A 23,840-nucleotide genomic window follows, 5' to 3' on the forward strand; every position below is an offset into this window, starting at 1 on the left:
CCCAACCTGGACATTGCAGCCATTTGAGGAGTGAACAACGGATGAAAAATCTCTATCTCCTTTTCTGTAACTCTGCTTTTCAAATAAATAAGATGAATCTTTAAGAAAAAAAAGGCTGCAAAAGGAATAAAAATACATAGATCACACCAATCATCAAGAAAGCTAAATAGGGGCCGATGCAGTGGTGTAGTGGGCTAAAGCTGCCACCTACAGTGCTGGCATCTCATGTGTATGCTGGTTCAAGTACTGGCCACTCCACTTCTGATTCAGCTCTCTGCTATGCCCTAGAAAATCAGCAAAAGATGATCCAGCTCTTTGGGCACATGTACTCTCATGAGGGACCTGGATGAAGCTCCTGGCTTCGGATAGGTTCAGCTCTGGCCATTGCAGCATCTAAGATATGGACCAGCAGATGGAAGACCTCTCTCTCTAAATAAATCTTTCAAACGTTAAAAAAATAAAAACAAAAATTAAAGCTAAATACCATTCCTAGAAAAATCCAAATCATATCAAAATAAGTAACTGCAAATTTGTAAAGGCTTTCGGTCATGAGGACACTTACCTCCTGTAAATGATGTGGAAATTGCATAAAGTGATTAATAGAAGCCAAATGTTGACAATACTGGGGATAGTCCTTCAACCTGGTGGCAAAAATATTTGTTCATCATTTTACAGAAAAATAGAGCAACACTACTACTAACATTCTTCCTAATGCTAATCTGGATTATTTTCCCCCATTTTACTAATAAATATCTTGAGAATGCTATAGAAACAAGTAGAAGGGAAAAACTTTTTATTTTTACATTTAAACGTTGCTTAGATTTTAACTGAGCCAATAAAATTTTCAGGAACAGGTGAATGGAAAAACAATTTGTAAATCTGTACAATACAATACTGCTCAGCAATGAAGGGGAACAACAAACTGAGACATGCAGTAACATGGGTGAATCGCTCACACACCACACTCAAAAACCTACAGACTATGATTCCACTTCAACTACACTCTGGAAACAAATATCAAAATCAGTGACCACTGGGAATCAGGTATGAGGAAAAAGGATCAACTTCAAAGGGGAACAAGAAAACTTTGGAGAGTGGAGGTTGAAATATTCAGTAAATGACTATAAATTTTCCTCATTTCTTCTAATTTATAAAGTTATTGTTGTACATTTTGTTAATATAGTGATGGGGCCTGGCACCCATACTTCATGTTTCTTACATTTAGAAAGACTAATGGACCAGGTTTGTGGAGCAGCAAGTTAAGTCACCACCTACAAAGCCAGCATCCCATATGAGCACCAGTTTGAGTTCTAGATACAGGCAGAGTGGACAGTGAGAGAAAGAGAGAAAGGTCTTCCTTTTGCCGTTGGTTCACCCTCCAATGGCAGCCACGGCTGGCGTGCTGCGGCTGGCGTGCTGCGGCCTGCGCACCGCGCTGATTGGAAGGCAGGAACCAGGTGCTTCTCCTGGTCTCCCATGGGGTGCAGGGCCCAAGCACTTGGGCCATCCTCCACTGCCTTCCCGGGCCACAGCAGAGAGCTGGCCTGGAAGAGGGGCAACCAGGACAGAATCCGGCGCCCCGACCGGGACTAGAACTCGGTGTGCCAGCGACGCTAGGTGGAGGATTAGCCTATTGAGCCACAGCGCCGGCCTAGATACTCCATTTTCAATCCAGCTCTTTGTTAATGTGCCTGGGAAAGCAGCCAAGCACCAAGCAGGTACTTGGCCCCCTGCCAAATCACAAAGCAGACCCGGATGGAGCTCCAGGATCCCACCTTGGGCCTGGCCAAGCCCTGGACACCACAACCATCTGGGGAGTGTGAACCAGTAGATGGAAGATTTCTGTCATTCTCACTCACCCTATAACTGCCTTTCAAGTAAATAAATAAATAAATCCTTTAAAAAAAAAAGTGAAACTTCATAGGAAAACTGTTCACTCACCTATTTTTAAATCTATCTAGTGCAGCAATCCCAAAATAATACATTTTAGATCCAAAAGGCTTGCGTAAGGCTTCAAGAACATATCGCAGGGCTAGACCTAGTGCCATGTAAGTGACCAGTCCTTTTTCAATTATCCCACCAAACAGGCAGGCTGTTATATGTAACTCTTTATCTGGGTACTGGGGGAAAAAACGGTATTCTTCAAACAAATTCCTTAGCATACAGTTAAATACTTCTCGTTCTCTCTTTATAGTAGAGTCCTTAAATCTCTGTAGCATTTCCAATACCTGGAAAACCAAGACAAAAACAAAACACAATCATTTTCAATAAATATTCTTAATAGAAGACTTTTTGAGCAGAATATTCACAAATAAACAGCTATACACAACAAATACTAGATTTTCGAAAGACAAATACGCCAAAACACTGGGAGTATTTCAACAAACCTCTAAAAAGCTATTTATATAAATCTATCTAAACAATGAATAACTATCATCCTAGATACTCACCTCATCAACAGACATGGTTGGATGTGGTGGATGATTATATATTCGCTGGAAATAGCTGTTTGCTTCATCATCTATCTCTTTACTAAAGTGCTGATTTGCCTCAGGCCATACCTGAGACAAGTCCGCTGTTGGAAAAAAAGAAATGCAATCAGTAGGCTTTTATGCCCTTCCTCCACTTCCCCATAAAGTACAGAAGACCAGAAAGACTAACCTGTGGGGGGAAACTGAGGAAACTAATCAAAGCATTGTTTATTGAGTGGTCAAGTTAACATTAAGGTGCACTAATTAAACTGCCCTACAAAATTCTACCATATTAATTTTCTTCATCAGGATATGAGTAAACTCTCCACTAATGTACCTGAGAAGGCAGCAGATGATGGCCCAAGTGCTGAGACCTCTGCCACCCACATGGAGAACTAGATGGAACTCTAGGCTGCTGGCTTCATCCAGGCCTGGCCACTGAGCTCTTGTGGGGAGTGAACTGGCAAATGGAAGATCTCTATCTCTCTAGCTGGGCCTTTCAAATAAATAATTTTTTCTTTAAAAAAAAAAAAAGTTCACTAAAGGAGCTGGCACTATGGCATAGAGAGTAAAGTTGCCAACTGCAGTGCCACCATCCCATATGAGCGCTGGTTCAAGATTTCTCTCTCTCTGCCTCTCTGTAACTCTGCCTTTTAAATAAGTAAATCTTAAAAAAAAAAGTCACTAGGGGCTGGTGCTGTGGTGCAGTAGGTTAATCTCTGCCTGCCGCAACGGCATCCCATATGGGTGCCGGTTCTAGTTCTAGCTGCTCCACTTCAGATCCAGCTCTCTGCTGTGGAATGGGAAAGCAGATGGCCCAAGCACTTGGGCCCCTGCACCCACGTGAGAGACCAGGAAGAAGCTCCTGGCTCCGGACTGGCTCAGTTCTGGCCATTGCGGCCATTCTGGGAGTGAAACCAGCGGATGGAAGACGTCTGTCTTCCTTTCTTCCTTCCTTCCTTCCTTCCTTTCTTCCTTCCTTCCTTCCTTCCTTCCTTCCTCCCTCCCTCCCTCCCTCCCTCCCTCACTGTGTGTTAACTCTACCTCTCAAAAAAAAAAAATTACTGGAAGCAAATTCATTAGGCACTTAACATAGCCTCAATAAAAGTTTTTATTACTTTGTAACAAAAATCACATGTAACATGTAAAAATTATCAAAACCAGTACACAACACACTGATACACAAAGCATGCTACAAAACATAACATTCAGACAAGACTTTCACACGAACACTTTCAAAGCAACTGCTGTAATTTCAAACTTCATGAGATTTCAAAAGGTTAGTCAGAAATGAAATTAAAGGATGTGCTTTTGCTGCAAAAAATGAACTCCATGAAGAATATGTTCCTAAATTCATTTTCTATGATGTTTACAATTTATTTTTCATTTATCTGAAAGGCATAGTTACAGAGAGGGGCAAACAAAGAGAGATCTTCCTGGTGTTTCTCTCCCCAAATGGCTGCAATGGCCAGAGCTGTGCTAGGCAAAAGCCAGAAGCTTGGAACTCCATCCAAGTCTCCTAGGTGGGTGTCAGAGGCCCAAAGTACTTCAGCCATCCTCCATGGCCTTCCTAGGCTCATTCGCAGGGAGCTGAATCAGTTATGGAGCAGTGGGAACTCAAACCAGTGCTCATGTCGGAAGTTAGTACAGCAGGTCGTGGTTTAACCTGTGGCACAGCGCCAGCCCCAGAGATCTTCCATGAACTTCTTGAAGATTCCTTATATTTAATGCCAAGAACAGGAATCTATAATTATTAATTACCTATTGATTCAGAAAGATGACTTTTCTGATTTTATGATAATAAATTATTAAGAAGTAGAAATTGTTTTTATATAAATGTTTTTATATCATGTAAGGGGCCAGGAATTGTGATACAGCTAGAAAAGCTGCCGTTTGTACCACCACCACCCTATACCAGAGCACCAGTTCTAGTTACCAGCTGATCCATCTCCCTCCTAAATGTGCCCAGGAAAGCAACAGAAGATGTCCCAAGTGATCAGGCCCCTATGACCCATGTGGGAAACCCAGATGGTCCTGGCTTCAGCTTATACCAGCCCCAGTCATTGGAGCCATCTGGGAGATGAGCCAGAAGATAGAAGATATTTGCCTCTCCCTCTCTCTCTCCCTTAAAAATAAAATGAAAAAATCTTGTTTAAAATGTGTCATGACGACAATATTTGGTATCTAAGAATATCTGTAATAAAACTATAAACTTAAAATATATATTTACATATGTACTGCCTAAGCTCAAATAGAAATCTGAAATTCTCCTGCCTGCTCCTGACTTGTTAAAAATCAACACTACCAAAAAAGCTTAAAAAAAAAAAAAACTACAAAATTATATGGTTGACTATAAAATTTATACTTTCATACTTCTTTAATCTTTCATGATTTTAAGATAACACCCTCAGGGTTACCACTTACTAACTCTTACTTTCTTCTGGTAATCCAGAGCAAAGGTGCAGTGACACTTCTAATGTTTTTATTTTAATAATTCAAATTCATGGATTTACTTTCATTACTCCAGGACACACTTTATCATATGGCCTAATAACAATGTATTAAAATAAATCAAGGTATTTGTCCACATAACTCAAAGGACAAATGAAACAAATTTTTTTATGTACATCAATCACACTTCACAATCACAGACAACACTACCACTTACAAGGTTTCATCTTACTCTGCTGGAATGTAGGCTGGTTCAATCCAGAGGTGCCCAGTTTCCTCTGTACAAAAGGGTCGTTATTCACTGCAGGCAGTCCAAGAGCCCCAGATCCTATACCAGTCAGGCTGCCTGTGCCAAGACCACCTACTAGAGAGAGTAAAGGCAGCCACAAATTGTGTCATTATGTATACTCACAACTCATTAACATTTCAGATACAATTTCCCAATTTAAAAACAGTCTTTCATGCTCACTTCAGCACTTATACTAAAAAGTCAGTATCTCTGTTAACTTTCCTTATTATGTCTATCCAATTCTAGAGAGACTATAAACTAGTAACAAAAATGGATACTAATATTTTTAAGCAAATACAGCTGATTAGTTTATTTGCATTGTGGGCATTGATGTTTCCAGAGCACAGACCAGCATGCCAATGATAATCAAAATAAGAGCTGACTTGCTTTTGCAAATGATTAGAACTGGGAATCTCATGCTGTTATTATCTAGATATATAGTTGGGATTTCTTTATTCCTCTAAAAAAAAAAAAGAATCTTAAAACAGATCTTTGTAAATAGGCCTTAATACTCATAAGTATTAAGTAAATGAGTAATTCAGTCTAGATCCAACTGTCTATCAGCAATATTAACTAGGTCACAAACACTCCAACAATTCGGTCCTTGATGAAGTACAGAAAACTCAGGAGAAATCAGTGTGTACAAGCAAAAATATGTAATCTTTGATATAAAGGTTCAAACCAAAACTGCTGAAAAAAAGTTTCCAAAATTTACAATTTTCAAGATAGGTCAAGTGTAACATGGCAGCAAAAATGTTTGAAGCTAACATGTGCCAACAGTTTCTACCTAAAACATAACCAACTTGAGTAATTTGTAAAACAATGAGTTCTTGATCTAAGTTCTTTAAATTATGTGATTAAACACATATTACTGCTTATATTATTATTTAGTAATAATGAATCCCATACTAAATATTTCAACTCAGTTTGCAATTAAAAATATCCAAATTGTTCATTCGAAATAGACTTAAATTAAATACAATAGTATATTTTTCTTCCCAGTTTTGAATATTGAAGCAACCTTCACAATTCTATTTAAGGTGCTTTCTTTATCACATTAATTAAAAACCCTTACCTTATACTAAAACACAATGAACTTTATAAATTATCCACAACCCCAAATCCCTCTGCTCACCTGGAAGCTGTGATGAAAGTCCTCCAATACCACTGAACGCAGTTGTCTGATTTGGGGTTGAAAGGGGTGGAAATGCTTTTGCTGGTGACTGAGGGGTACTGAATGCAGAACCCAAATTTGGAGGAAAACCCTGCATACTCTGGGTGTGAGGGGCAGCTGAACCACCTATACTAAGAGATGCCATTCCAGCAAGAGGGTCAATCTAAAGAAAAATAGTATAAAAATGTATTAAGCATAGTTCAAAGAAAGGCAGACATGACAAAGGTAAAGCATCTTTTGCAATAGCAGTTCATATCCTAAATAAGCAATCAACACCCAAACAATCATGGTACTAAACTCCCAATCAAGTCAAGTATGCCTCCCAGTCATTTCTCTCACTATGTCATGCACATAGTGAGTAGGTTTAAAGAGTCAGCCCTTGCCCAATTACGAGGGGCCACTGGTCTACTAAACTTCAATAATCACAAGACAAGCCACCCAGTGCAGTACTAAATATTTAGTAATAACAATGAGGCATTTATTACAGTGAATCCTTGCAAATTCTAATAACCTACTTAAAACAATCTCTCAAAATAAATTATCCCACTTTGAATACATTAAACAACATTAGAAATTAGAAATAAATCTTCCAATCAAAACAAATCTAGTCAAAATTCAAAAATCTTATGGGTTGGGGAAGGTCAGCTCTGATTTTAAAAAACAAACTGAAAAACAAGGTATGCTAAATATTCCTTAAAATATCTAATCACTACACTTCCAAGCTTCATAGTTTGTGGCACTCCTTCATACCTTCATGACTACAGAAAATGACAAGCCAATGCCTTTAATGAGGTAGCCACTGAAGAATCACCAAGTGCCTCTTTCTTTCCTTAAACCCCAACCTGCCATTCAATGCAGCTGGAAACAGAAGCGGAATATGTTGCTCCCAGAAAGAAAGGGGTGGTCGATGTCAGGGAGTAACTTAAATGTACCTTGTTTTTAAAAGAGCAGTTCAGTTGAGAGCTGAAGAGCCCCAGTTATAACAAGTCGTTATGCTCTAGCACTGTTGCATGGCCCGTGAAGCTACAAACAAGACACATCAGGTTCAAAGGCAGTGCTTATTTTTCAAGAGTAATTCTTACTTTAAAAAGAAACCTTTTCCATTACCTAAATGAGGTTTCCTATATCTTTCTTCTCATTTATAATCTATTTGGTGATTAAAATCTATTTTCTTAATGCCTATTTATGGATCTCTTTTAAAATATAAGTAGACAGTAGACATGCAGTTTTCTAAAATGTAGTATATTCAATTAATGAAGATGTAGAAGTTTACTCTATTCCCAGCCAATGAATAAATTCAGACATACCAATGGCAGCATTCATTTTACCTGAACAGGAGAAATGGCATCTAAGCTGCTAGCACTGGGAGGGCGTCCTTTTGGCATAACTCCAGGTGGTGGTTGTCTGGCCTTATTCATAACATTACTGCAATTGGCTACCATGGTAAGGATCGTTTCTGATAACTCCTGAGAAACACTCCTTATGGAAGAAAAGAGGACAATATCACTTGCTACTTCCCAAAACACCTAAACAATCCAGTTTTCTAATTAAAACAAAAACAAAGAACACTTGGACTACATGACTAAATTAGTGCCAAATCCTACCCATTTATATCTTTCATTTATCACTGATTTTCTGAATATTGGTTTTCTAATTTACACCTCTGAAATAGTTTGTGTACAGTGGCACCAATATTCCACATCTTAAGCCACTTGGCAACCACAAAAACAGGTGGCAGACGGATCTCTGAAACAAATGTCAAAAAGATAAATGTCTGACAGGCAGACCTTCCTGTGTCAGGGAGTTAAAATTACTTCATGAACTGTGGAGCCTGCCGATTATATTTAGAAGCTCTATACAAATTTGACACTATTTTACATCTTTTCCTGAATTCAGAATTTTATGACTGGCAGTAAGGAGTTAAAAGTGGTCACTGAGACAACGAAGGGCTTTACATTATGAAACAAAAAGGTTGGGGTTCTTCTGATATAAGACTTGTAAATACAGTTTTCAAGAAACTGAGTGGCCTAGGTCTGACTAGGGAACCCCTGCTCACTCACTTGTGATTTGTTTGCATTTTCTTGAAACCTGGGCATTGACAGCAATGGTCACAAGATAAGGATCCAGCTAGCCAAAGATAACATCTGAGCAAACTTTCTTATTACATATTACTTCCTCATTGTAATCAGGTTGCCAAGTTTGTGTCTCCATATATAAATTCTGACCCACTTTCCTTCAGTGGAGAGGTTGGATGTTAAGGTACTAGACTGACAACCTGGATGCTAGCATCAAATCTCTCCCTTTCTTTTACCCAAATCTTTGCCTCTGTGTCATTGGTATCCTTTTTTTTTTTTTTTTTTTTTTAAGATGTATTTTATTTACTTGAAAGGCACAGTCACACAGAGAGAGAAGGAGAGATACAAAGATCTTTCATCTGACGGTTTACTCCCTAAATGGCCACAAAAACAATCAGGGGCTTGGCCAGGCTGATGCCACGAACCAAGAGCTTCTCTCACATGGGTGCAGGGGCCCAAGCACTTGAGCCATCCTCTGCTACATTCACAGGTGCACTGTATTTATTTTTCTGAAAGACACTTTCTCTCTCTCTCTCTCTCTCTCTCTCACACACACACACACACACACACACACACACACACGGCACACGGCACACGGGTGGGGGAGGGGTGTTGACTGACTGATTTTGATTTTCCATCCACTGCTTCACTCCTCCAAAGGGCTGCAATGGTCAAGGCTACACCAGGCTGAAGTCAGTAGCCTGAAACTCCATCTAGGTCATTCATGTGGTTGCTAAGGTCTAGGGATTTGGGCTACCTTCTACTTTCCCAGGTGCATCATTAGCAGGGAGCTGTATTGGAAGTGGAGTAGTCAGAACTCGAACTGGTGCCCATATGGGATGCTGGTGTTACAGGCAGGAGTTTAACCAGCTGTGCCACAACATCAGCCCCTAGCTCTAGTTCTTGATTAGAGTTTCCTTCCAGGAGCAGGCACTGTGTGTGCAGCAGGTAAATCTGCTGCCTGCAGTGTTTGCATCCCATATGCGCATCAGTTTGAGTCCTGGTTGCTCCACTTACAATCCAGCTTGCTAGTATGGCCTGGGAAAGCAGCAGAGGATGGCCCAAATCCTTGGGCCCCCATACCCACGTGGGAGACCCAGAAGAAGCTCCTGGTTCCTAGCTTTATAACAGAGCAGCTCCAGCCATAGCAGCCATTTGGGGAGTGAACCAGTGGATGGAACACCTCCTTCTCTGACTCTCCTTCTCCCTCTGTAACTCTTTCAATAAATAAATATTTTTTTAAAAAAAGGACTTCCTGCCAATTCAGGTCCTAGGATGCAGTGATGGCTCCACCAATTAAATTCCTTTTCACCCACTTTGGAAACCTAGATAGAGTTCCCAATGCCAGGCCTCCTGGCTATATTTAATATTAGGGATGAAACCAGCACGAGGGAGCTCTTTCTCTATTTTCTCATCAGTTCAAAAAACGTTGACAAACCACACTGACCAAAGGGGGGGGGGGGTCGTCAAATTAACATAATTAGGAATTAAAAGAGAATATTACAACCAATCTTATTAAAATAGCTATTAAGTACATGAATAGTTGTATAGAAGCAAACTTGAAAAATTACTAGAAATATACAAATTACAAAATCTGACTCAAAAAATAGAAAATCTGAACAGATCTGTAATAGTGAATTACTACTCAAAAAACCACTCAGAATATAAAGTCCAGAACTAGACGGCTTCACTGATTAATTATACCAAGAATTTAAAAAATTTAAAACCAATCCTTCTCACAAAAACTAGACCAGAGTACTCATCAACTTATTCCATGAATCTATTACTATACTAATATCTCAACTAGGTAAACACAGGAAAACCACTAAGAATATCCCTCAAGAATACGGACACAGGGGTCTGGCACTGCGGCATAGTGGATAAAGCCACCACCTGCAATGCTGGCATCCCATATGGGCACTGCTTCTGATTCAGTTGCCTGCTGAAGGCTTTGGAAAAGCAGTGGAAGATGGTCCGAGTGCTTCGGCCCTTGCACCCACGTGGGAGGCCAGGAAGATCCTGGCTCTGAGCCCTGGCTGTTGCAGCCACTCAGGAAGTACACCAGTGGATGAAAGATCTCTTTCTGTCCCTCTTACTCTGTAACTATGCCTTTCAAATAAACAAATCTTAAGGGGTGGGGGCCGGGTGGGGGCATAGGGCTGTGGATTAGAGGATAAAGCTAGCCACCCACAGTGCCAGCATCCCGTATGGGTGCTGGTTTGAATACTGGCTGCTCCACTTCCATGAAGCTCTCTGCTATAGCCTGGAAAAGCAGTAAAAGATGGCCCAAGTCCTTGGGTCCCTATACCCGGATGGGAGATTCAGAAGAAGCTCCTGGCTTTTGGCTTCCTATAGGCCTGGTTCGCCCATTGCTGCCACGTGGGATGTGAACCAGCGGATGGAAGACCGACCTCTCTTTCTCTGTAACTCTGCCTTTCAAATAAACAAATGAATCTTTAAAAACAAACAAAAACGTCCAGAGATAATCAATATATCTTGGAAAAATGGTGGTTTTTTTTTTTGTTTTGTTTTTTTGACACAGACAGTGAGAGAGAGAGACAGAGAGAAAGGTCTTCCTTTTTTTCCATTGGTTCACCCCCCAAATGGCTGCTATGGCCAGCACGGTACACCAATCCGAAGCCAGGAGCCAGGTACTTCCTCCTCATCTCCCATGGAGTGCAGGGCCCAAGCACTTGGGCAATCCTCCACTGTCTTCCGGGGCCACAGCAGAGAGCTGGCCTGGAAGAGGGGCAACCGGGACAGAATCCGGCGCCCCGACCGGGACTAGAACCTGGTGTGCCAGCGCCCCAGGCGGAGGATTAGCCTATTGAGCCACGGCGCCGGCCCCTATATACTTTTGTAGTTCAATACACTGGGGAAAAAATTACCAGATAAAAACTGCAGTCAAGTTCAATCAATGCTAACTTTTTGAAATCAGTAATTCATCCATATAATACAATTCCTTTATTCAATATAGTCATTTCTTAGCATATTTTTCTTACCCTGCACAAGCCTGTAGACAGGCCAACATTGTTGCCAGAGTTTCTGGAGGGAGTTGGGCACTTTTGGGCTGGTCTTTCTCTGGAGCAAGTCCACCCAAAATAGAAGGGCACCGTCTCTTTAAAAAAGTCATACAAGCCTGGATAAATGGCTCCTAAAAAACAAAACATGTCTGAGATTTGAAACTGCTTCAGATTAAGGACAACTACTAAGTGCCATGAACAAAACCTAAAATAAATGATACTTTCATTGCCATTTTACGAAATCATTCCTTTTGCCATTTTAGAAGAAAAAAAAAATTTTAAACAGGAAATAAATTAACAAAACCTGCTTACCCCATGCTCTCGAATTTTATCTGTGAGCCACTTGTCGAGTTTGAGGTATTCACGACGTGAAGCAAGCGCAGCAAGGTCAATAACAAAGGCAAACGGAGTACCATTTAGCAGCATTGACAAGGCCTACACAGAGAAAATATCCGGAAAGGGTTGGGCAAGCAAGCATGTTTCTGGCATACTTCGTGTTTTCCACTATTCACAGAAGTCTACATCTAACATTCTACAGTATTTCCTTGGTGAAATTATTTGAAACTTCTCGGTGCAATATAGTGGTGGTAAGACCTCACCTAAAGTAAGATCACATTTTTTCTACCTTCAAAATAAACATGTTATCATCTGACAGTGCCACAAAACTAAACCTAGAACAGAGCAATGCTGAAAGTGTAATTATCTTTTCCCACTTTTTGAGAATCTAAATGCAGATTTTGTCTGACCTAAGCAAAACCAATACTAACACATCTGGTGATACATGATATCTAATCAGACTGTCAGAAGATCCTACTGATTGAAATAAATGTACTGAAGGAGAAAAACATATGCAGTTGCTCCGAAAATACTTTACAAATTATTGATCAAAAAGCTCAATTACTTACTTTTAAAAAGCTCTGCAAAGCATGGAACAATCAAAAATGAAAGAAACATTTTTACACATCTAAAACTGCTTTTCCTTTCCATCTTGTTCAAACTACCAAGCAAAATTCTACATCTCAACCCACATTATCTAACAGTAATTAATGTACATTATTCCTAAGGCATCTGTTACATAAAAACTTATTTTTCTTAATGAGCCAGTATCATCCTGTCTCTATGAACTCACCTTCAAGTCCTGGGCCACATCAAGTATTCGAGACAATTTGGCCTGATCGTACTGTTCCCCTCTCATGTACCATTCTGCCATTGCATGCATGATAAGTTGGCGAATTGAGGGAGACTGTCCCTAAGAAAAAAAGAGGGGAGAAATATTTTTTATTTATTTGAAAGGCATAGTTACCAGGAGGCAAAGGCAGAACGAGAGAGAGAGATCTTCCATCTGTTGATCATTCCCTAAATGGCCGGGATGGCCATGGCTGAGGCAGACTGAAGTCAATAGCTTCTTCCAGGTCTCCAATGTGGATGCAGGGGTCAAAGTACTTAGGCTGCTTTCCCAGTGACATTAGCAGGGAAAGAGAGCTGGATTCGAAATGGAGCTGCAAGGACTCAAACCAGCGCCCATGAGATGCTTACACTGCAGGCAGAAGCTGTACCTGCTACACCACAGTGCTTGCTTTAAGGGGGAGAACTTAAATGTCAATACTATAAAACATTTAGATAGGTGCTATTACAAATGCCCATTTTACTTGTGACAATTATGTAAATAGTAGATATACTTATGCAGGCATTATTTTATTTTTATTTATTTGAGAGATAGAGTTATAGACAGTGAGAGGGAGAGATAGAGAGAAAAAGGTCTTCATTACATTGGTTCACTCCCCAAATGGCCACTATGGCCGGAGCTGAGCCAATCCGAAAGCAGGAGCCAGTAGCTTCTTCCAGTCTCCCACACGGGTGCAGGGGCCCAAGGACTTGGGCCATCTTCTATTGCTTTCCCAGGTCATAGTGGAGAGCTGGACTGGAAGAGGAGCAGCCAGGACCATAACCGGTGCCCATATGGGATGCCAACGCCGCAGGAGGATTAACCTACTGCGCCACACACCGGCCCATAGATTAACAGACCAATTCATTTGAAAGGCAGAGTGAGAAAGAAGATTCTCCATCTGCCGATTCCCTTCCTAAATGGCCTCAACAATCAGGCTGTTGAGCCAGGCCAAATCCACAAGCTAGAAACCCCATCTGGTTCTCTCACATGAGTGGCAACAGGAAGCTGGATAAGAAGCAGAGCAGTCACTACTGAAATTGGCATGGGATACCTATGTCACCATCAGTGGATCAACCCACTGTTCCACAATGCCAGTCCTCCACCCCCTATATTATGGGGATGTGGTATTTGTAGATTTCTAAATCTAGCCATTTCCACATACAGGAATGGTTATTTTATTTCAAAATTATTCAATTTTTTTAAAGCCAGCAGATAGCCAGGCACCAATAACTGAACTGGGCTTATAGCTGAATGATATAACGAGTTGAACCTCAGGAACATTTGTCACAGAAGTGACAACAAAGCAATTAGCTGCAATTATATCTACCTCACACTGCTGTCAGATACAATTCCATTCAGCATGCCCTTTCCATCTCACAGCTATACTGAGGAAGACATATGCCTCAAGTTGCGATGCTTAGTTAAATATGGACTTAAATATTTTTCAATAATTGAATGTACTGAGGATATGAGGGGAAAGGTACCTTAATCCACTGTTGGTGGGAATGCAAACTGGTAAAACCACTATGGAAGACAGTTTAGAAATACCTCAGAAATCTGAATATACTCCTACCACACAACCCAGCCATCCCACTGCTGGGAATTTACCAAAGCGAAATGACATCAGCAAATAAGGGTTATCTGCACTTCCATGTTTACTGCAGCTCAATTCACAATAGCTAAGGCATTGAATCAACCTAAATGCCCGTCAACAGAAAACTGGATAAAGAAATCATGGGATATGTACTTTATGGAATGCTACATGGTAGTTTAAAAAAAAATCCATTCACTTGCAACAAAATGTATGAATCTGGAAAAAATAATACTCAGTGAAATAAGCCAGTCCGAAAAGGACAAATACCATATGTTCTCCCTGATCTGTGACAACTGACATAGCATCTAAAAGGAAATCTGTAGAAGTAAAATTGACACTATGAGAAGCAATGACTTGATCAGCCCTTTGTCTTGACTGTCAAGGAACAGTTTATTGTTTTCTTTTTCTACTTAATACCATTGGTCGAACTCTTTACTTAACATAGAATTAGGGGCCGGCGCTGTGGTGCAGTGGGTTAATGCCCTGGCCTGAAGTGCCGGCATCCCATATGGGCACCGGTTCGAGACCCGGCTGCTCTACTTCCTGTCCAGCTCTCTGCTATGGCCCAGGATAGCAGTGGAAGATGGCCCAAGTCCTTGGGCCCCTGCACCCACGTGGGAGACCCGGAAGAAGCTCCTGGCTCCTGGCTTCAGATCGGTGCAGCTCCAGCCATTGTGGCCATCTGGAGAGTGAACCATCAGATGCAAGACCTCTCTCTCTGCCTCTCGGCTCTCTGTGTAACTCTGACTTTCAAATAAATCAATCTTTAAAAAAAAAAAAAAACACAGAATTATTCATAGGTGTATAAATCCAAATGAAAATAGATCCCAGTAAAACAATTGAGAGTGGGAATAAAGCCGGCGCCGTGGCTCAATAGGCTAATCCTCCACCTTGCGGCGCCGGCACACCGGGTTCTAGTCCCGGTCGGGGCGCCGGATTCTTTCCTGGTTGCCCCTCTTCCAGGCCAGCTCTCTGCTATGGCCAGGGAGTGCAGTGGAGGATGGCCCAGGTGCTTGGGCCCTGCACCCCATGGGAGACCAGGAAAAGCACCTGGATCCTGGCTCCTGCCATCGGATCAGCGCGGTGCGCCGGCTGCAGCGGCGGCCATTGGAGGGTGAACCAACGGCAAAGGAAGACCTTTCTCTCTGTCTCTCTCACTGTCCACTCTGCCTGTCAAAAAAAAAAAAAAAAAAAAAAAAAGAGTGGGAATAAGAGAAGGATGGAATTCTAGGGTCTCAACTTCAGTCTCACTCTGTCCTGGTTATATGGGCATACAGGAAGTCCAGTGAATAGATGATCTCCCTGTCTCTGTACCTTTCAAATAAAAGATGATAGTAGAAAACTATGTATATAGTATGCTATATGCATATTGCTTCTATGATAGTATGGTAGTATTTTTTATTTATTTTCATGTTATTTGCAAGGCAGAAAGAGGGGTAACAAACAGAAGGAGACTTTCCATCCTGCCTACATGATAAATATTTACCATATTGGTGCCCTGGTAGAGCTATGAAAATACTGAATTAAATAAATTTTTTCTCATCTCTCTGCTCTTTAATATTTTATACTTTAATGCCAACATGATCCTAAAAGATAAAACAAGTTTGTTTTTTGACAGTAAAATTTCCCCAGAAACATACATAATTCAGATGAACAACAAGTGGCTTTGGTTGACAAGAATTTCAATTATTTAGATCAAAACAGGATAAGCAAACAGACATCTCTTACCTGCCCATGCCACGCATAGTGCAAAATAATAGCAGAGTTAGGATGATTTCCAAGGAAAATTGGCATCAGCGTGGAGATAAGTTCATGGCGCAAAGTGTGCCAAGAAGTGTTGATTTGTAATAAGGCCAATACCAGCATGTCTGGACAGTGTTTGATAGGGAAGCTGAAAAGCTGTTTGACTTGCTCATACTGCCCAACTTCTGCAAGCCTCAGCAGAGATTCAATCAAATCCAAGCTCTTCCTAAAGAACAGAAGAAAGGTGGTTCAATGAAATCCTGAGTATATAAAATTCATTTAAATGTGACACCTTATTTTGAAAAAGCAATCAGAACAAACCAAGTTGCTAACATGTTTTAATATTTAAAAGATACTTTAATAGGAGCTAGTTACCTCAAGCATAAGTATGCTACAATACTTCTACACTAATTACAAAGGCATTGCATATGAACAGGCAATAACTAATGCTATGACAAACTGAACAATTGCGAATGCACGAATCCTTCCAATTCCAGATCTTTATAATAGGATATACACATAAGTAGACATAATTTATATAACAAAAAGCACTCCAAATATAACCTTAACATTTACTTCAATAATTTAAAGTTGTAAATAGGTACTCTATCTTCATGAGATGCAAATCTTAAGCCCACAGTATCACTTATCAATTATTCTTACCCAAGAAGTTAAATCTGATTCACATAAATCAAGCATCAAGATGTTAACTCAACCCTTACTCCACAAGAAAACATGGGGACAGAGAACAAGTTGAAACCAAGAGAAAACAGATAAGCCTATGACATAAGCAGACTAAAGGGCAACTAATATATTCAAACCAAAGGCAAAAAAGAAATTTTAAATATAGTTTGTGGATTTTGTTGAGAATCTTAGCCAGAAAATTAAGCAGGGGCAAGCACTGTGGTACTATATGGTAAACCACCAACTGAGGCACAACATCCCATATCAGAGTAGGATGTTCGAGTTCTGCTTCCAACTCAGCTTGATGCTACTGGCTAGGTAGAAAGCAGATGACGGTTTTAGAACTTGGATTTGTGCCACCCAAATGAAAGACCTGAGTGAAATTCCTAACTCGAAGATTTGGGCTGGCATTCTCCAGCTATTGTGGGCATTTGAGGAATAAATCAGTAGACTGAAGATTGATAGACCTCTCTGTCACTCTAACTTACAAATAAACAAATATTATAAACTAAAAAACACGCTGTGAAGGACCTTTATTTATTTATTTATTTATTTATTTTTGACAGGCAGAGTCGACGGTGAGAGAGAGAGACAGAGAGAAAGGTCTTCCTTTTGCCGTTGGTTCACCCCGCAATGGCCGCCGTGGCCGGCGCACTGCGGCCATAGCACTGCGCTGATCTGAAGCCAGGAGCCAGGTGCTTCTCCTGGTCTCCCATGTGGGTGCAGGGCCCAAGCACTTGGGCCATCCTCCACTGCACTCCCGGGCTACAGCAGAGAGCTGGCTGGAAGAGGAGCAACTGGGACAGAATCTGGCGCCCCGACCAGGACTAGAACCCGGGGTACCAGCGCCACAGGCGGAGGATTAGCCTATTCAGTCATGGCACCAGCCTGAAGGACCTTTTCTAAGCCAACTGAATCTAGACAACTGTATCAAGGAACATATGTATGCAATGTGACAATGATAGGTTTTTTTTAACTTATTTAAAAGGCAGAGTTACAGAGAAGGCAAACACAGTGAGCCATCATCATCCATCCAAATAGCCATAATGGCTGGGGCTGCAGCAGGCCTAAACCAGTAACCAGGAACTCCATCTGGGTCTCCCACATGGGTGCAGGGGAAACTCAAGCACTTACGCTGTGGTGTGTGGGTTAAACCTCCGCCTGTGGTGCTGGTATCCTGTATGTGCACCAGTTCGAGTCTCAACTGCTCCCTTTCCTATCCAGCTCCCTGCTATGGCCTAAGAAACCAGTGGCCCAAGTCCTGGGACCCTGCACCCACGTGGGAGAAAGAAGCTCCTGGCTCCTGACTTCAGATCAGCCCAGTTTTGGCATCTGCGGCCATTTGAGGAGCAAACCAGCAGGTGGAAAACCTCTTTGTCTCTCTCTCTGTATGTAACTCTGTGTCCCAAATAAATGAATAAATCTTTAAAAAGAAACAAAGGCTAGAGTAAGACAGCTTACCATGTGGCAATTTCTCGATTGTCATCCTCTGGTGGTGCTTTCAGGATATCAGTGGCAACAGTATGACAGGGATAGTCAGCAAAACAGAAGATCTCTGGATTTATTAGGGAATGCTGAATGAAAGAAAGCTGGAACAAAAGAAAAACATTTTTACTGCCACAAATTATTGAGAATGCTATGAAAATCCCAAAAATTTACTAGGCTTAATCTCAACCTTAATGTCATAAGAAAGGCAATTTACCTACACAAATCAAGTATTTGCCCTTTAAAAAATCAAACAATTAAAAAAAATCAAACAATTGACACAGGAAAAAAGAAGAACAATGAAACAGCCTTGGAGATGAACATCATTAAACTACTGGAGAAACAGCTTGACTACCAGACCTCAAAGGGATCTATACGAATCAAATTTTACTGTTTAAGACTATATCAACCAGTGAGTAGATAGCACTACATAAGAAAGCAGCTTTTGTTTTTCTCCCCTTTTATAGCTAAATACCATTCACTTACCTGGCCTTCTGCATGTTTCCAAGGTCTATATATGAGGTCTACCGGGAAGACTTCCATACCTAAACCTCTTTGAATGCCATAAACCACATTATGAAGCCCTTTACTGTCACGAATTTGAAATCCAGGATGGTCCAGTTCATAAGTTACTTCCTTGAAATTCAAACTCGGGTTCTAAAAAGCACAAAAACATTTTAAAACATGATAAAAAGCAGTGTGTAATGTGTGGTATTTTAAAAAGAAAAAAGTACTTTCATCTACTTGACAGTCCAAATGAGAAACACAGAGGTATCTTACATCTGTTGTTTCATTCCCCCAAAATCTGCAACAGCCAGGATGGGGCCAGGCCAAAGACAGGAGCCTGGAACACAAGCTGTTCTTCCACATGGGTGGTAGTGACTCAACTGCTTGAGCAGTTAATGCCTGGTACAGACCAGGTACTTCATTTGTTAAAATCTGCTTTTCAGAGCTGGCACTGTGGCATAACAGGTTAAGCTGTAACCTGCAATGCCAGCATCCCATGTGTGGGCTGGTTCAAGTCCTGGCTGCTAATGAGCCTGAGAAAGCAGCAGAGGATGACCCAAATAGTTGAACCCCTGAACCCATGTGGGAGAACTGGAGTAAGTTCCTGGCCAGATTTAAGCCTGGTCCAGCCCTGGCCGTTGCAGGTGACTGGGGAGTGAACTAGCAGATGGAAGATCTCTTGTCTGTCCATCTGTCTCTCTCTCTCTAACTCTGCCCTTCAAATAAGTAAAATAATTTAAGAAAAAAAAAATCTTTTCTTGGGCTACATCACAACAATATCATGAATCAAAAAGCCCTGCATGTACTCACCAGTTCTTTGAGAACATCAATCAAGACTTCTACATTCCATGTATGTGCCTGTGCTCCATCACTTTTATCTTTTCCATCACTCCAGATCCCACTGCCAGGAGCAGAGATACTCTGTAGAAGAAAAATTTGATGTGTTTAGCTCTGGTGGAACAATCTTACTGTAAATTAATAAATAACATAAAGAGAACGATTCATTGAACTCAATTTATAAAACAGTTAAAACACACCTGTAATGGGATACCATCTGTTAATCCTGAATGAGTTCGAGCCATCATTCCCAAAACCCTTGCAACCTGGGCAGCTGTAACTTCCCGAACACCAAACTGCATGATTATATTGCGACATTCTTCAATACTGAAACAGAAATGTAACTTCAGAAAATGTGACCAAACTCAATATCAAAATTAAGAAATGATAATAAATTAAACCTTGTATGAAATCCCTACTTTTACAAACATATAGGCAGAATAGTAGGCTTTCCTTCTTACATTTATAGTTATAAAATTAAAATCATGAATAAAGAAAATATCAATTTTAAATGATCAGACAAAAAAAGAAGATATTTTCATAAAGTAAACCTCAACCTTTGGTATCAACTGAAAGACTTTTTTTTAATTACTTATTTGAAAGGCAGATTTACAGAGAGAGGTAGAGAGAGAGGTAGGTAGGGAGAGAGAGAGAGAGAGAGAGAGAGAGAGAGAGAGGTAGAGAGGTAGAGGGGGAGGGGTCTTCCATCCTCTGGTTCACTCCCCAAATGGTCACCAACGGCTGGAGCTGAGCCAATCCAAGTCAGGAACCAGGAGCTTCTTCCATGTCTCCCACATGGGTGCAGAGGCCCAAGGACTCAGGCCATCTTCCACTGCTTTCCCAGGCCACAGCAAAGAGCTGGATCAGATGCTGGCGCTTCAAGTCGGGGCTTTAACCTGCTTCGCCACAGTACCAGCCGCCAAGTAAGATTTTAACAACCGGGCCAGCGCTATGGTGTAGCAGGTACTGGCACTGGTTCGAGTCACAACTGCTACAGGTAGACACTGGTTCAAGTCATAGCTGCTCCCTGCTAATGAGCCTGGGAAAATATCGGAAGAGGGCCCAAGTGTTTGGACCCCTGTACTCAAATGGTAGACCAGGAAGAAGCTCCTGGCACCTGGCCTCACTGGCCTACTCCTGGCAACTGTAGCCATTTCGGGAGAGAACAAACAGATGGAAGATCTCTCTATCTCTTCCTCTTTCTCCATAACTCTGCCTTTCAAATAAATAAAATAAATCTTAAAAAAAAAATTAACACTCAAGTGATTTAATTATTCTGGCATGTACAAAGCCTTGAAAACGCATCCTAATCTTTTTGCTTTGCATCTTTAAAGTTTAAAAAAATCAAAATGAGTGTATATGCTAGATACACATATACTCACAAATATACCTTTCAAATATAAGTAGGAATATGCTTTCTATGTTTAAAACACTGAATGTCTAAAGCCCCAGGCTGGGGTGCCAGCATCGCATATGAACACAGGTTCAAGTCTCAAATTGCTCTACTTCCTATCCAGCTCTCTGCTATGGACTGGGAAAGCAGAAGATAGCCCAAGTCCCTGGGCCCCTGCACCCAGGTGTGAGAACTGGAAGAAGCTCTAGGCTCCTGGCTTCAGATCAGCCAAGCTCCGATTGTTGTCGCCATTTGGGGAGTGAACCAGCAGACAGACAATCTCTCTCTCTCTGCCTCTCTCTAACTTTGCCTTTCAAATAAATAAATGAATTAAAAAACAAACAAACAAACAAACAAAAAACAAACACCGAATGTTATACCCAAAGTCAAGCACAGTATATTAATGCCCTTAATAACTTACATACAGAAAAATATCAGTAATCCCAAAATTATTAAAAAGACAAACATTAATAATCCACTGTATCAATTTTAAGTTCTAACAGAGCAAAATTATTTCCTTTAGTGTTCCTTGGCAAGTAAGAAAAATATGAAAGGGCAGGGTACACAAGGCTCAAGGAATTAAGTTGTCAGGCTATAAAGGCAAGGTGAGTAAATTAGATAAAAAGTAAAATGAGAAAAGGTCAATAAACATTTCCCTCAACTCTCTTTTATCCTCAAATACTAAAATATGCCTGTTATGGCTATGAATGAGCTGAGAAACTGATAGGGGCAGGGCTATAAACATCTAATCTACAGAGCTGCCAACACTAGTATGTGGAAAATTAAAATTTACAAGGGGTGGGCACAGTAGCACAGTAAGCTTAATATGTCCACATCCCATACCGGAATAATAACTCAAGTCCCAGTTGCTCCACTTCTAATCCTTCTTCCTGCTGATACAATCCTAGAAGCAGATGATGGCTCATGTGTTTGGGCTGACTTTGGCCTGGCCTGTCCCAGCCCTGGCTGTTGCAGGCATTTGGGAAAAGAACCAATGGATGAAAGCGCACTCTGGTTCTCTCTCTCTTGAGGGAAGCTTGCTAACACTCTCTTGCCTTTCAATCAGAAGAAAATAAACGTTTTTAAAAAGATTTTTTTAAGCCGGCGCCGCGGCTCACTAGGCTAATCCTCCGCCTAGCGGCGCCGGCACACCGGGTTCTAGTCCTGGTTGGGGCGCCGGATTCTGTCCTGGTTGCCCCTCTTCCAGGCCAGCTCTCTGCTGTGGCCAGGGAGTGCAGTGGAGGATGGCCCAGGTGCTTGGGCCCTGCACCCCAAGGGAGACCAGGAAAAGCACCTGGCTCCTGGCTTCTGCCATTGGATCAGCGCGGTGCGCCGGCCGCGGCGGCCATTGGAGGGTGAACCAACGGCAAAAGGAAGACCTTTCTCTCTGTCTCTCTCACTGTCCACTCTGCCTGTCAAAAAAAAAAAAAAAAAAAGATTTTTTTTTTTAAAGAATGTATTTATCAGGGCAGGCACTGTGGCGTAGCAAGTAAAGCGGCAGCCCACAGTGCAGGCATCCCACATGGGTGCCAGTTCAAGTCCCGGCTGCACCATTTCCAATCCAGCTCTCTGCTATGGCCTGGGAAAGCAGTTTAAGATGGCCTGAGTCTTTGGGCCTCTGCATCTACTTGGGAAGACCTGAAGGAAGCTCTAGCCTCCTAACTTCGGATCGGCGCAGCTCCAGCCGTTTCAGTCATCTGGGGAGTGAACCAGAGGATGAAAGACCTCACTCTCTCTGTAACTCTGCCTTTCAAATAAATCTTTTTTTTTTTTTTTCAAATGTACTTATTTGAAAGGCAAAAAAGAGAGGAATAGACAGCAAGAGAGGTCTTCTACCTGCTGGCTTGCTCCCAAAATAACTTCAACAAGCCAGGTCTGGGGCAGGCTGAAGCCAGAAGCCAGGAACTCCATCCAGGTCTCCAACGTGTGTGACAGGTACCCAAATATTTCGGCTATCTCCTGCTGCCTTCCCAGACGCAATTAGAAGGAGACTGGATGGCAGGCAAAGTTGTCAGGACATGAACTGTGCTCTTAGAGGGGATACAGGAGTTGAAAGTAGTGGCTTAACCTGCTACACCAAAACACTAGCACCTCAAAAAACATTTTAAAAAATAAAGCAAAAATATTGAGAATCTTAGAAACTTAATGTTAAGAATTCCACCATTCTTGGCACAAGAATAAGTATTAAGTTAAATGTTGTATGACCAACCTTGCACAAAAGCCATAGCCCACTTCTTGCATGAAATCAGCCAAAGAGCTCTCCATCATGGTTTTAGCTACCCCTCCAGAATCAGGCAGGATCCTGTCCATTAGAATGTCCCGTTTTTCAGGGTATAAAAGTGGTGCAAGCACCACAGGACAGCGTTCTTGAGGAAAATCTGAGGGAAGAAAAAGATTACAACTAGTACACTAATAAACAAATCTCTCAGAACTAATCAAACCAAATTTTTCCACAGAAATTTAAATTCAAAGGCAAAGCTTATTCAATTTTCTCCATTTTGCTGGCCTGTTATGACTTCACAAATTCAAATCCAAATCACTAAATCTTAAAAATTGCTCAATTACTTTTAACTTTTCCTATTAGTATCTCAGTATCTGCAGACGAATTCACTCTTAATTATTGCTTTGAATTTTCACAACAAGGCTATCATTTCCCATACACACAAGCACCAGAAACGATCAGAGTATCTGAGTCTATTTCATTGACAACTGATAAGTTTCCCAGCACACAGAAAATTAACACAGTTTAAAAGTAACATTAGGAAGTAAACAACTGAGAACATTAGTACACGAACACACATTTGGTTTTGAATAGGTATCTCCCAAAAATGAGGACAAGAATGAAGAATGACAACAATGGAATAGATTTAGCTTTACAATGCCAATACTCAAAGAGGTAATGGGGGTATATATCAAAGGTGACAAAATTTTTTGAAAACAGCAAAT

The 23,840-nt window shown here is 41.2% G+C and overlaps 1 protein-coding gene and 1 non-coding gene across 12 annotated transcripts in view; both read right to left on the bottom strand.

Moving 5' to 3' along the window:
- The window catches only part of CNOT1 (CCR4-NOT transcription complex subunit 1), an 89,359-nt gene that overhangs the window by 33,655 nt on the left and 31,864 nt on the right, over window positions 1-23,840 (bottom strand). For 4 of the 11 annotated variants that reach the window (XR_016225011.1, XM_051846836.3, XM_008257368.5 and 1 more), the window contains exons 8-22: window positions 23,104-23,272; window positions 19,702-19,828; window positions 19,475-19,585; window positions 18,644-18,814; window positions 18,134-18,261; window positions 15,974-16,214; window positions 12,613-12,732; window positions 11,796-11,918; window positions 11,463-11,614; window positions 7,714-7,864; window positions 6,347-6,548; window positions 5,140-5,286; window positions 2,451-2,575; window positions 1,942-2,228; window positions 563-641 (exon numbers count right to left, since the gene is read on the bottom strand). Coding sequence is in view for 9 of the 11 variants with exons in the window: in XM_051846836.3 (XP_051702796.1) it covers window positions 563-641; window positions 1,942-2,228; window positions 2,451-2,575; window positions 5,140-5,286; window positions 6,347-6,548; window positions 7,714-7,864; window positions 11,463-11,614; window positions 11,796-11,918; window positions 12,613-12,732; window positions 15,974-16,214; window positions 18,134-18,261; window positions 18,644-18,814; window positions 19,475-19,585; window positions 19,702-19,828; window positions 23,104-23,272 (2,333 nt within the window). In the remaining 2 variants the exon portion in view is untranslated. The remainder of the gene's footprint in view (window positions 1-562; window positions 642-1,941; window positions 2,229-2,450; window positions 2,576-5,139; window positions 5,287-6,346; window positions 6,549-7,713; window positions 7,865-11,462; window positions 11,615-11,795; window positions 11,919-12,612; window positions 12,733-15,973; window positions 16,215-18,133; window positions 18,262-18,643; window positions 18,815-19,474; window positions 19,586-19,701; window positions 19,829-23,103; window positions 23,273-23,840) is intronic. The other 7 variants (XR_016225012.1, XM_008257369.5, XM_008257366.5 and 4 more) reach the window with 3 other exon arrangements.
- LOC127491424 (small nucleolar RNA SNORA50) lies at window positions 7,310-7,445 on the bottom strand. Its single transcript, XR_007920084.1, has one exon. It is a non-coding gene; the product is annotated as a small nucleolar RNA SNORA50 (small nucleolar RNA).

Source organism: Oryctolagus cuniculus, chromosome 18 (genome assembly GCF_051225735.1).
Source record: "Oryctolagus cuniculus isolate XC-2025 breed Fujian yellow rabbit chromosome 18, ASM5122573v1, whole genome shotgun sequence".
Classification (NCBI taxonomy): domain Eukaryota; kingdom Metazoa; phylum Chordata; class Mammalia; order Lagomorpha; family Leporidae; genus Oryctolagus; species Oryctolagus cuniculus.